The 14,317-nt window shown below is 43.4% G+C and overlaps 1 protein-coding gene across 1 annotated transcript in view; it reads left to right on the forward strand.

The window, feature by feature from the left end:
- CRYBG3 (crystallin beta-gamma domain containing 3) overlaps positions 1-14,317 on the forward strand; it is a 96,896-nt gene that overhangs the window by 76,712 nt on the left and 5,867 nt on the right. Inside the window, exons 18-20 of the mRNA XM_075757931.1 lie at positions 222-348; positions 10,350-10,489; positions 13,924-14,047. Coding sequence (XP_075614046.1) covers positions 222-348; positions 10,350-10,489; positions 13,924-14,047 — 391 coding nt within the window. The remainder of the gene's footprint in view (positions 1-221; positions 349-10,349; positions 10,490-13,923; positions 14,048-14,317) is intronic.

A 14,317-nucleotide genomic window follows, 5' to 3' on the forward strand; every position in this document is an offset into this window, starting at 1 on the left:
ACTCTGGAACTGAGATTTCTGTACCACATGATTTGATTTTGCTGCTTTGGTTGGTTTGTCACATAGCCTTTCAAGTCACCGTACTTCTAAGCTTAACAAGAACAAACAAATTTTTTATTCCTTATTTCCTTAGTAAATATTAAATCTTGGAAAAAAACACCCTACTTCCTGTTAATAAGCAGTTAGAGCAGCTAATCTTTTTTCTTACATTATTCTTGCAGTTGGCTCCTGTATTACCAAGGGGAAATCACTGACAATCACTGTGTGCTGGAAGAAGGCCTCTATGTTGACCTCCGTTCCTGTGGCTGCCCAACTGCTACAATCAAATCCCTCAAGCCTATTCAATACGTAAGGACTTTATTGAAGAAAAATAACATTTTGGAACTCTTTTCCTAGTCAGATGTCTGAAGCAAGTGCTTGTGTTAAACAAACTCCCGTACAGGGAAAAGAATTAAGTTTATTTTCTTGGCTTACAGGATTTTTTGGGTTAGGAACAAGCCAGGCTGCATGCACGCGGTCACTTGTAGGCACACACTCTTGGGTGTTCTGGGCTCAAAGTTGCTCTCTTTTGTATGAGTTGCACTGGTTGGCATTTTTCTGACCGGTCGTTGTAATACAGCTCAGTAAGCTTAGTACACAGCAAGACATCGATTTTGTCACACTGTCAAAGCATATGGGGCTTCTTTTATTAGGCCTACAGCCAAGGTTAAAGCAAAGTACATGCAGAAGACATGAACATTGAAATTATAAGGTAGCAGGTACTTGCCGTAATGCTGTTTAATTTACTAACTATTTTACAGAAATATACAACAGATTTTCACCTCCTAATCACTTGTCTAATTGTAGGTCAATAAAGTGGTATAGTACCACGTATGTGGCCTGTGTATGACACATCAGATAGTCCAGTCCAAAGCTCATGTGGCCACCATTTCTCTTGGTGACTTTTCAGATACAGGACAATTACTTATAACACATACCCATAGTCTTTGTGTGACTTTCAAGTCACATTGCTTGTACTACCCAAGCACACATTTTGCAGTCAAAGTGACCTATTGTAGCAATAAGGTGAGATACGAGGTCCTCTATGGCCAGGAAACTGGACAGGAATGCTTGTACTGTCCAGTACAAGATAGATACAGCCTTTTGTACATCCTGTTGTAATCCTGCATGCAGGACATATGCCTCTGGAGTCTTGTTGTCATGTCTGTGACTCTGTCCCATAGAATCAGAGAACAGTTTGGGTTGGAAGGGACCCTAAACACGATCTAGTTCCAACTCCCTGCCATGGGCAGGGACACTCTCCACTAGATGAGGTTGCCCAAAGCCCCATCCAACCTGGCCTTGAACAATTCCAGGGATAGGGCATCCACAGCTTCTCCGGGCAACCTGTTCCAGTGCCTCACCACCCTCACAGGGAAGACTTTTTGTCTTTATGTCTAATCTAAATCTACCCTCCTTCAGCTTAAAGCCATTAGCCCTTGTTCTATCACTCCCTGCCTTTGTAAACAGTCCCTCACCAGCTTTCCTGTAGGCCCCTTCAGGTACTGGAAGGCTGCTAGAAGGTCTCCCCAGAGCCTTCTCTTCTTCAGGCAGAACAACCCCAACTCTCTCAGCCTGTCCTCATAGGAGAAGTGCTCCAGCCCTCCGATCATCTTTGTGGCCCTCCTCTGGACTCGCTCCAACAGGTCCATGTCCTTCATATGTTTGGGACATCAGAGCTGGACACAGTACTCCTGGTAGGGTCTCACGAGAGCAGAGTAGAGGGGCAGAATTCCCTCCCTCGACCTGCTGGTCACGCTGCTTTTGGTGCAGCCCAGGACACAGTTGGCTTTCAGGGCTGCAAGCACACATTGCCAGCTCATGTTGAGCTTTTCATCAATCAATGCCCCCAAGTCCTTCTCCTCAGGGCTGCTCTCAATTCATTCTCCACCCAGCCTATAGTTGTGCTTGGGATTGCCCCGACCCATGTGCAGGACCTTGCACTTGGCCTTGTTGAACTTCATGCAGTTCACACGGGCCCACCTCAAGCCTGTCAAGGTCCCTCTGGATGGCATCCCTTCCCTCCAGCGTGTCGACCTCACCACACAGCTTGGTGTCGCTGGCAAACTTGCTGAGGCTGCACTCAATCCCACTGTCCATGTTGCCGACAAAGATGTTAAACAGTGGCTAGTCCCAATACATTCCCTGAGGAACACCTCTCGTCACTGGTCTCCGCTTGGACATCGAGCCATTGACTGCAACTCTTTGAGTGCGACCATCCAGCCAATTCATTATTCATACCATATTTCGGTATGCTCCTATGCAAGAGCATCAAAGATAAGCTGACCATAATGCTGTCAGAAAAAGAGAAGCAAGTGGCTGCTCTGCCCACTCTTCTCTAGCACTGACAGACTTCTCCAGAACTCTTTCTTCCCTGATGACAGAACACAATCTCAGTCTGTGTGACCTGTGACCTTCAATGTAACTCTTACTAAACTAGACTTTAAAGATTACTCAATTCATTTTTCTTCAAATATTAAAGTCCTTTTTTTGATTTGTGAACAGATTAAAAAACCACCACCCAAAACCAACAAAAAACCCCAAAAAAGAAAGCCATGGGCGTGGTGGGAAGGATGTACAACTCAACGTTGAGAGCTGTTTTTTTCACTAGGTTACATAGATGCGGTGACTTCAGCGGAGCTATAGCTTCCCACCTGCTTGAGAGCCTGGTTTTCAGATTAAAGATCTCCTTTTAACATTAGACTTTTGGAGTGCTCTGCTAAACCAGAATGAAGTTTTGACATGAAATGGTAGGTCTCATTCAAATCCCCCAGCCTGTGATCTCACAGGGAAGTAGCTAAGCAGTTTGGCATAGTAAGAAGCTACTGGCAGCCCTTGATTACCGAGGGCCAAGCCCTGGGAGAAGTGTGTTTGGCAGGATGTGTGCGGGAAGCTTGCACACATCTTCCTGTACTTTGTAAGTGGCTCACACCTCTTAGTTGAGCTCCTCCCTTGCAAATAGGAGCAATTTTTTTGTATTTCACAAAATTGAGGCACTAAACAGCATAAAATGCTGTTGAACCACACCTGGTTTACAAATAGAAATGCCCTCATTGGCCCCTAACACATTGTGTACGCTAATTGCACTCAGAGGCATTGTGTCGTACAGACGTGATGTTAAGCACGCAGCAGTAAGTTTGGTCAGTGGTCAGAAACAGGCGTAGTTAATGCTGTGCATTGTCCGCAATGCACTGTTCTTGGAACAGAGCCCTTTTTATTACAAGATATTTCTGTTAGCTCATTCAAGAGAGCAGCAAGCGTATTCCCAAGTGGAATTGTTGTATAGCTTTATTGAATTCAGTTTTGACATTGGGAACCCCTTCCATTGTTCAGCTTTAAATACCAGCCCAATTTCAGACCTAAGGTGTCTATCTCAATAGCTCACGTGTAAGAGGGAGAACACTTAACCCTGACACCAAGCCCTGAATGTGATTGTCTCCTGCTTTTCTTCAAGTGAGATCGATTTGCTGCAAGTGTAACTGTTGGAAGGACTCTTACACGGCAGGGGAGCCTTGTATTGCTTCAGTGTGTGAGGTTTCTGCATCCCAGATGTTGACTAGAAATAGAGGCCCGTGTGTGGCACCGACAGAAGGGAAATAAGATGCTTTTAGCAGTACAAAGGACTCATAAGTCTAGCTCCTTACCAGCCTTTGAAAACAGTCCACTGACTGGTGTAGGTGTGGTCCAGCTATGTATTTTAGAAGTAGATTGTTTCAGCCAGTCCTTTGCGATAGGAGAACAAATCTGCTGGAGGAAATGGGGACACAGGATCTGGGTATTCCTTTCCTAATTTGCAAGATTGTTACGATAATTACAGTATGTTATCTTGTTATTGTACAGCTGAGTAAAGTCCCAACTCTGGGCCTTTATCTGCTAGGTGTATGTAAGAATATAGATTCTTTGCGTGGGGCCAACTCCAAAGGAGCCGTGAAACAGCAGTCACCTGCAGGATGTGCAGCTTGGCTGGGCATCCGCACAGGTTTCTGCATCTGACCCTGAATCAGGATGCTCTTTCTGTTCCTATCTGTTCTAGTAACTAAAAGGAACATCTAGCAATGTTTTTGCTATTGCATGTAGCAATACCTTCAGTGTAACTTGCTGAGTTTTCACTTAAAATCTCTAACAGTTTTGAGGGGCTTTTTGGATGTTAACAGCTGCCACAAGATTTCTGAGCTCTCTATTTTGGAAGGAGAATTTGAGAACTGAAGTTATGTATTTGTAGTACTCCTTTGTGGCCTGAGTGTGCTTTTGTGACCTAACGGAACAACACTGTAAGGTGCCATTAGGATTTTTGTGACTAAGGTAACAGTAACGCCTTAATCGATATGAAACAACTAAGAACTTCTGCAAAGCCTTGACTGATTTTTTTGAAAATAGATCAACCAGTTGAAGATAAGGAAAGGATTTGAGGGAATAGTTTGTTCTCTGGAAAATGCAGCTTTGATGCAAACAGAATATTTGCAAACAAATAGAGCAAATGTTCTAAATGAAAAAAATAAGGGTAGTTTTTTCATTTGGTTTTTTTTTAGGAAAGTAAACTTTTAAGATTTTAGTTTGAAAATTGTCAGAGATATAGTTTGATTGTTTAAGAGCTTAATTACATAATAAAGGGGAAAATTTCATTCTAAATCACTGAGTTGGCCCAATTAAAATAGAAAAAACTCAAAACTTTCAGAGCAACGCAAAATGTATTGGAACAAGAAAACAAGCTCAGACTAGCAATGATCTGCTTTCTTCCACTGTGATGACAGTATTTTAGGTTGGCTAGTTTTCCTTCTACCCTTTAGCTCTTGGAGGGATGTTTTCTGGGTTCTTTGCTGAAAAGTGAAGTTGTCATCATTTAAGTAGGCATGGTATCCCCAACCCCTCTGCACACACACTCCTCCATTTCTCAAGAAATTAAAATCAACATGGTTTCCCTTTGGTTATTTCCCCATTTATCATGCACTGGTGTCATAGAGGAATTAATCACATCTTTGCAACCAGTTTCCTCTACCAGTTTGGGAAGTAGCAGAGCAGTAGCAGAGCAGTAGATCCGTAAGGAGAGTGAGGAAGGTGTTCCCTTATTCCCAGGAACCTTTTTCACATCTTGACTTGCTCTCCAAGTCAATTAATACTCAAACTGAATCTTTAGGAGACCCTACCTGTATTTTTTCTCTGCTGTACCATTTCACTCAAATTCAGACTGGACTGTTTTGTCCTTGTGGGAGCATTTAGGAAAAGCTATAGGTTAATGAGAGGATGCAAAGAAAGAACAAAGCATATCTGTGCCTTGATACTGAGAAAATAATGTCCTTTGTTTTCAGTATTCTGGGAAGAAAAATAGTGTTGCAATACCCATGTATTAATCTAGATTGCATATTGAATAGCGATGTGTTACATGGCCTCTTCCTTTCTGAAAAGGGGAATGCTTCTGAAAGACCAACGAGTCTTTTGCATGTGCTATTTTATAAGTGGGGAAAATATGCTAGAAAGTGTATCTCCAGGGACTTTAAGTGACCAGGCAGTTACATGCTTAACATTAGAAGGGTACAAATCTACACTTAGTAGTGGTAGGAACACTGGAACTAATGTAACTTGCCTCTCATCTCTTTTCATCTAAAAATCCTAAAGGATTCTTTAAGAAAAGTTTGTTGCTGAAATTTGCTGGTATTGTTGTTAATAGCCACTCTGCAGGCAGGTAAAAGCTTAGCACAGGTTAAGGGTTGCTGCATTTGCTGCAGCAGTGCAGGTATCCGTGCCTGCATCGGCAAGGACTTGTCTTTTGCAATGCCATGAATTCGTGAAAAGGAAAGCGTGGGCTGCTCACCTGGTGACGAGAGAATGGGTAAAGTCATCTGAGCCATCTATAGGGCCGTGCTTGCTTACTGGTGCCTTTACCCAGTGTTTGTTGCTTGAAGAGGTTAATCTTTTTGGGATAGAAACCCTTACGAGATGTTCTTACAAAGGGGAGTTCAGCTCTAGTGCTGCCTTTTCTCAGGCATGTCGATTTTTTAAACTCCCTGTAATATTTGGTGTGACAAGAGTATCCGGGATTGTCGCAGCGAGCAATTAGTTTTCCTTCTAAAACTTTAACTTCAGCCCTGAGGTTAACCAGTCTCATAGTTTTAAAAAAAAAAAAAAAAAAGAGATCTGGGTTGAACGTTGTGCAACGCCTTTTTTTTTTTCCTTTCTTTTGAGGCATTCCTTATTCTTGCTCTGATTAATCATGATAGTTGCTGCATTTCTACATTGATTATCTTTTCTAAGTTAAACACAAGTGTTAACTAATCTCCCCAGCATTCCTGTGAGGCAAATAATGAAATCAGATACAAAAATTAATCGGTGTTTCCCAGGGCCAAGCAATGAGTCATTTTGTGTAGCTGGGACTGGACCATGGGGCGTTACTGTCATCCAACACCATGTTCCTTTCTCTGAGCCAGGCATCCTTCCCACACTGAAGGGAGTAGCCAGGCAAGCGCAGCTTCAGTAAAGACAGTTGTAAATAATGAGTTAGCCAAGACTGAAGAGTAAAGATTTTTTCCAAAGATGATGTAAGACAGCTGTAGAGGCTCCTCCAGTTAAGGCTCTGGCAATTGCTGTTTGCAGAGCAACAGGTCAGCAGGGACGCGAAGTGGGGAATTGTACCAACCCTTGCCATGGCTGGGTTATGATCGTGCTTTAGTCCAGCCCCGTGGGTTTCTTTCTTTGGCTTTATTAGGCTTTCCCATCAAAATCTGCAAAATCTTAAGTTTGCAAAAAAGAGTGTGAGGAAAAATATGTTTTGGGGTGAGCCCTTCTCTAACAGGCTTTTTATTGGTAATAATTTTTACAAAATTCATTATGAAAAATTATCCGTATGTTATCCATAGCTAAAACTATACTTGACTTTATTATAAGCGTGTGTGCAAATTCACCTGTGCACTTGGGTTTCAGTTTTAGCACCTTTTGGTTAGCTTCTCTGTGTCTGTACACTTGCTTTTCAGTGGGCCAAGCACCTAAGCCTTGCACTGCAAACAAAAGGCATTTGAAAGGAACCTCATCGTGCACTGGTCTTTGTTTAATATCAAACACTTCAGGCTTGCATTGCACTTTTTTTCTCAACTGATAGGGTATAAAATTCTGTTCTGAATTGTGAAAAATTTGTGGAGCACAGCTTCTCTCCGTTTAAAAAAAGGTGGCAGTCTTTGAGGGGGAAGTCTGAGCTGAGTTGAACTGGGCAAGAGAGTATTAGTGTTGCTTTCCATGGCTATGGCTTACCTTTCAGCCTTTGAAATCACACCATGGGGAGGGAAGAAAGCTGTGTCCTTTTCATGGCATCACGTGCTGTATTAGCCATCAACTACCACACCTGTTAAGTAAAGAATATCACTGTATTTAACAATTCACAAGGCTGCTTGTATCTTTAAATGCTATGTAAATATAGCCTTCATTAATCACTGGCCTCTTCAGTATATTAAATCTCTTCAAGTTTCTCCCTGGACACTGGCATTAAAAAACAGGACAAGCAAAACGTCTTGGAACTTTATTGGTGCTGGTTAAGCAAGGCAATTAGTTCCTTAACGCACAAAGCTCAGGTTAAGTAATTCTGTGGTGCTTTGTCATTCTTGCAATTGGCTGGCTTTCCCCAAAGGATGGCATTTCAGGTATTTTCCTTGAAATAACTATGACAGGAAGCCAAGGTAATCTTGACCTAGGCATGGCAATGACTTGCCAGTTGTGGGTAAATGTAGATGTCTTTAGCTTACCTTTCAAAATCAGGGACTGGGCTACACCTAAAGCAACACCACGATCTGAGGTTGTCCCTTCTTGTATTCTCTGATGGTTGCCCTTCCTCTGGCTCTTAGAGAGCCCCGTTCCTCCCTGGCCTGTCAGGATTGGGCCTTGGTGAAGAATGCTGAACCTGTCGGTCTCATGTTTACCTATCGGTGATGATTCTTCAGCCTGAAACATGGGTGAAAGTGCACCTGAGCATTCTGCAAGGAAGGGTGGGAGCAAGATGCCTCTGTAGTAAGTGTAACAGCATAGCCTCAAAACCTTGTTTTTTACTGTTGGTAGTTTCCATGGAGCTATGAAAACAAAATCAGAGAAAAAAGCCAGGCCAAGTCACTGCTGCCAGCTGTTGGTGTAAAACTGTATATATAAAGTGAGTAATCAGCTCATTGCTCTATATATGGTTATGGAAATATGACAGCTTCAGTGCTTGAGATAGCAGCATGTTTTCTTTTTCTGTGCTTCACGTCTGTGCCAAGATGAGTGGAGTCCTTCTGAGGTCTCACTGGAAAGGTGGTGTCAGTCCTTGTGAGCATTTGTGTGTGTGTCATAGATCAATGTCTGCTGTGTACCGACAGGCTGGGGCTCTGAGCAACCAGACAGGGCTTTCTCGGGCCCATCGAGTTCAGTCAGTCTCATCCACATGAGAGCTAGAGTCATTTGACTCAACCAATTCTTGCTGGTCTAATTCTTGGTGTACAAATGGATATGCTGGATCAGATGACTTGTCCATCTAGTACAGCATCCCTGTCTCTTAACGTATTGAATATTGCAACAGCAGGATAAATTTTAGGCTTTGGTAACAATGTCTAGCAACAAGGATGCCAAATGGTGTTTCCCACCATTAGTGCTTACTAATGCACTTGTGAAAATTTTCCCTGTTGGACCTGTTCTGGACATGGCTTCTGGTCTCCACTCAGGTGAAAGCCAGCGTCAAGGGAGTAGGCTCTTGCAAACTGGAGTGCGATGATACTGCCTTGCTGAGCAGAGCAACCTGAGAAGTAGCTGTCCACGCTAGGTCTGCTGGTCTAGATTTCAAAGTAAGCCTTTAAACACACAATGTAAATTTGACCCACCTCATCCAGCAGAAGGCAGGTGGGAAGAACTGATGTTCCAAAATAAAAACATTAGGGGTTTTAAGCTCTTTCTGTTTTGTAACATGAGGAGTTTTTTAGGAATGCAGTGGGCTTTAAAAATCTCTCCAGGTGGGTGATCCCAGGCTCTTTAAAATATCTCAGCAAACTCCCTGTCTGTGGAGTGCTGCATGACTTTACATTGTCCCTGCACTGATCTGCAGAGGAAAGCAATTTCTCTGAGGCGGGATTTGAACAACCAGCTACATACCAAATGCACTGAGTCAGTGCCAGTAAATTCATAAGTCCTGAATCACCACTGAGCTCTTCAGAGACACTTCACTACAATACATGTGCCTCTTCAAACATGAAAGTTATGTTCTCTTAATTACTTAGTGCCTGCGTCAACTTCAGTGCAAGATTTAGTTTTGTTCATTCCACCTGAGGCCATGTCTTTGCTGCAGAAGAAATACTACCTTTTGTCTGGGCTGGCTCTCTCAGGGTAACGCCTCCTAAGAACAAGGTGACTTCCCTGGAGAAGCTGCTATAACTGAAGCAGTCAGTCAGACCTGTTCTTTCTTCCTTTACCAGCTGCATCAAGTTATAAACTACAAAGGCTTACAATTTTGGTTTTGATAATTCCCTTATGGTCTTAGGTTAAAACTGGTGAAAAATAGTACACAAAATCTGTGCCCTAGTACAAGGAACACTTGTATTTAAATCTGTTCCCTCTGTGCTTTTCTGCTGATCTTACAGCTGTACCACATTTTTGTGCAAAGTGATCTTTTTATTGGCTTTCTCTCAACTGTGGAAAAGGACATTAAGTGAAAAATGTTTCAATTCTACATGAGATTGAAGGGGTTACTAGTTATGCTGTTTCTTCAAGATTGTCAGAAGAAAAATAGGAATGTCTGTTAAAAACATTGAGAACTACTTAGTTCTGGCATTTTTAACCTTTTCCAATTTGTAGATCCCTAAGATATTTCCAGTGAGCCACTGGTCATGGAAGTCTATGGACAACAGACTTGTGATTTGCCTCACTACTTTAGATGCAATCTGCAGATCACCCTGAAAACTACTGCTGTCACCTGTTCCGTCAATAAATAAATAAACTGGAGTTATGAAAAAGGAATCAAGGCCCTGATGATACAGACTGGATCAAAGAGATTTTTCAAATGCAAACAGAGGCCTTTCTGCATCTTGAAGCGACTCTGTGGCTGGCCTGTGTCAGTGGGGCACTAGGCTCTGATGACAAAGCCACTGATAAATCCAGTATGTTTCAGCTCTGTGTGCTTTGTTGGTGGATGTACTTTTTTTCTTTCCTTGCTGTTACATTTGCTGAGGGAGCATGATCTAACCCAAGAGCATGTCAGAATGAAACTGAAGTGGGCAAACGTATGCATCGTGCCTAACAACTGACGTTAGCCTGTTCCTAGTAAAACTTTGCACTTTTTTTTTTTCCCCCTCCTTCCCTCCCCTCCTCAGGTTTTTGCTGAGCCCTCCATTAGTCTGTTCGCTCTGGAATGCTGCAAGGGCAGAGAGCTGCACTTCAGTGAACCCATCAATTCTGTTTTGAATGAGGACCTTCATTTTTACACTCAATCTGTGTGGGTGAAAAGTGGATTGTAAGTATGGAAGAAATATTCTTGTCAGGTTTGCATTATAGAAGGTAATACTGAGCATGCATTTTCTCCCAATTACTGCCTTTTTTCACAGGATGTGTTCTACATTCTAACTTTTATTTTGAGACAATATAAAATCCTAAATTGCGGTTGAATGCTAGATCCACTTTTGTATCAGGACCCAAAATGAACAAAATCTCTGGGCAGAGGGTGTATTTCCCCCTGTAAGAATCGTCCTTTTATCCCTATGCAGTAACGAACAATAGAGCCCGTTGTTCAAGCCAGGAACCAAAAGCAAATAAGTTTTGATTACTGACCTACAAAGAGTAAACTTGGACCGCCTTTTTTAACTGGCTGTAAAATACCTGCTGTAAAATGCAGCGATTTAACTTAAACCACTGCAGTGATTCAGTGAAGCTTGACGTGCTGATCAGCTGCCAAAGAGGCAGCAGCTTCTGAGAGAAGCTCGGGGCAGATCTCACCGCTGGAACAGTCATTTGTTTCTGTTATTAGTTTAACCCCGCTCCATGACTGTGAATACACACCCAGGGTCTTCGGTGAAAACCATTTTACGTCTGCAGAAGTGACCTTCTAACCTCTTCCGCATCTCCTCCTTTCACCTTTTGGAGAAACTCCCAACTATTCTGTTTCAGCCAGGTTTTCAGCCTCCACATCCACAGCAGCAACAAATAACTTGCAGAGTCTGATCCTGCAACAGAGACTGACTGGAAACTGCCGTTCTTCTAATGTGACACGTATTTCCTGTGTTAATTTTTAACCTCTTCCCCACCTTTTTCCTATAGACAATGCGGTAATTTTCTTGAGAGGTCTTATGGGATGACACAAAACCACACAAAATTTGTATTAATTGGGCAAGAAATTAGTGTAGACTGTTCGGGGCTTAGGTTTTTCAAATGCATCAAGTCTGTTATCATCTAGAAGTTAAAACCCTTCTATGGTTCTCTGTGATAACATCGCTAAGCACTCCTCTGATTTTTTTGAGGTTGGTACAAAGGCTAAGCCTAACCTAGCTAACGCTCCAGAGCACTGTGGCGTGTTTTCTTTCAGGAATTTCTTTCAGGAATTTCACACGAGCGTTTTCTTGAAAGGTTGGTTATAAATTGAAACTCCCTTTCTTTAAGAGCAGCCAGTGGCAATTGACTTTAGCCGTGGGCTCATAGTGAATATTAGCTTCCCCACAGAGCTTTGCCAATTCACTATAAATTTTGGTCCCTAACATCTGAGCCCGTGCTGGAAATACAGAGAGAGAGTGATCATCTGCTGCTGCTGTTGTCTTGAGGTGCCCCAGGTGAGAGCAGCGAGCAGCTGCCCTTTGAGGCCGAGAACAGCATCATTTGTTGTGATCTGTGCTAGTTTGGAGGAGGAAAGGCCACCTTTGGGAGGAACACCTGACTAACTTCTGGTGGGAGTGCGTAAACCTTCATGCCTCTATGGAGGTGTTACACTCTAAAGTGTTTTCTACTGGGGAAGGTCTCTTGATGACCTTTTTCTGCCTTCTCCTCAGGGGTGTGGAACTGGAAATTAAATCACTTTTCCCGTGCAGTTGGCTATAAAGAGTGATGGCTTTGGGACCACATAGTAGAAAAGCCCGGGAGAGTGAGCACAGCAGTCCAGCCCCTTCCCCACCTTCCTGCTCATTTCTGAGTGTCCAAGCCAGGTCAGCCAGTTCCCTGTCTCTGAGAAGGGTCAGGGCAGAACAGCTGGGCTTTCTCTGAGCTCCTTGGGATGCTGCCCAGGAAACACCTCCACAGCCTGTCCTCATCCCACACTGCAGATAGGTAGCTTCAAGGTGAGAGTGGCAGGTGATCGTGGGAAGTCTGTGGGATGTCCTAGAGGGTTGCTTTGCCTTATCTGTGATCAAGAGGTCAGGAAGGTGGATTTAGAGTTTTTTTGGCTCCTTGCCCCAAACCTCCTGTCAGCTTTAGACAAATGACAAAGATTTATGCATATATACCAATGGCATCTTGCCACCAGGCTTGAGTACAAGGATGCTTCCTGAGCCAGCTGACCACCTCAATCAGAGCCTGGACTGTGGCTTGGCGAAGGGGGCTGAGTTTCTCCAAGGTGTGGGAAACATGGCACAGCGGAGGTTGCTGGTCTGTGTGAGAGCCGAGATGAGCTTTGTCTGTGTCGCTGCATGCCAGAAGCCCAACCTGGCTTCAGATGGTTATTACTGTAACAGTCCTTCCCCTCTCCCTTCCTGTAAATGCCTGCTTTGGCAACAGAAACTGCATTTCCAATGAGACTCTTTGATGCTCCAAGAAGAACAACATTAACAGTGAATTCTCAGTGACGCCACAGGAAGCATCGCAAGAAAAAAAGTCAGGAAGGTATTAGAAATAAGGAACGCACAGTGGTGGTCAGGCTGCTCTGAACACCTGTTAGTCAGGAGGGACAGGGCTTAATTTGAAGCAGCAGTGATACAGCCTCATTACACGGCAGCGCCCGGTTGGCGCGTTTCAGCCTCTGTGGAGTCCTCAGCAAGGCTGGCTGGCAGTTTCTCCAAATTATGTGCCACGGGGAACAGTAAGTTACAGGTGCTGTGAGCACTGCTTGTGGATGTTTTCTCACTGGCCCAGAGTGCAGCCATCCCTCATGTTCTTGGCAGCTGACCTGTAGAACAGGTAACATGGGGAAACCAGTATTTGCCTTCTGTGCAGACAACTTAATGAGTCAAGCCTTAGGATTCACTGCCTGCACAACGATGTCCTATTGGTGTAACAAAACTGGTCTCTGATCCTGAGGCTGCCTTTGTGAGCAGCAGCACGTTATCTGCTGAGCAGATGATACCTAGGTAACAAGGGATCTGTATGGGCTGGCACTTTAACTGTTAACAAAGTATTCAGCCATGTCCATGGCTCAGATATGTTCATTAAAGAAAGTCTGTTACAGCAGTGTGTAGGGTTTGGAGTAAATATTCTGTATGTGTTTTCAGACAGGTGGAATAGCTATAGAAAGCTTTAACTGTAACAAAAGAAAACATTGGACAAGATCCTCTCATAATTAATATGTACAACCAGGCAAAGCTGCAAGTAGTGCAGCCTGGTGTGTGACTTTCGACATTTGGGGTTTGTGTGATGATTGGTTTGGTTTGGTTTAAATCCTGCAAGCCCACTGACACCCGCACTATTCCCATCGGGGTTCATGCCGAGGTTCTCATATTTGTGGGGAAGATTTGGGCATGGAGGGGGGAGTTCATGAGTTTGAGGCAAACAGAAAACATGTCTTCATTTAGACATAAAACAGTTTAACCACCAAAGTGGATGGCATTGGGCGGCACAGTAATACAGGTTTGATATTAGTACTGCTGCAGGCAGGTCTGGAGGCTTTCAAGAGCACAGTCCTGAAGACAAGCCTGTAGTTTAGTTTTGCTATGGTTAACGTGCAGTCTTTCATGTTCTGTTTTCTGTATCCAGGTGGATTGCATATGAAGGATGTAATTTTTTAGGAAAGCAGATTCTGCTGGAGCCCGGTGAGATTTCAAACTGGAGTGAACACAGTGGCTGGAAAGTAATTGGCTCCCTTCGTCCTGTGAAACAGGTAGTGTAACTGTGTGTGAGGACAATTGGGTTTTTTGGACAGGAATTAGCGGACAAGTATCAGCTCTAGCACTAAGTACAATGGTGTGCATTGTACTCCTTCAATCAGGCCAAATGATGAGAGCCAGAAGGACCTACTGGAAGATTACTGAAGCAGAAAATTCCTCTGGTGGCAGTTATTGAGATCTATATTAGGCTCCTAAAGGGAAATAATTCCTAGTTTCTTGGAGCCAAGTTTTGTTTTTCTGAATGGCTCATTAATATGTTCTGT

This window comes from Balearica regulorum, chromosome 1 (assembly GCF_011004875.1).
Source record: "Balearica regulorum gibbericeps isolate bBalReg1 chromosome 1, bBalReg1.pri, whole genome shotgun sequence".
NCBI lineage: Eukaryota > Metazoa > Chordata > Aves > Gruiformes > Gruidae > Balearica > Balearica regulorum.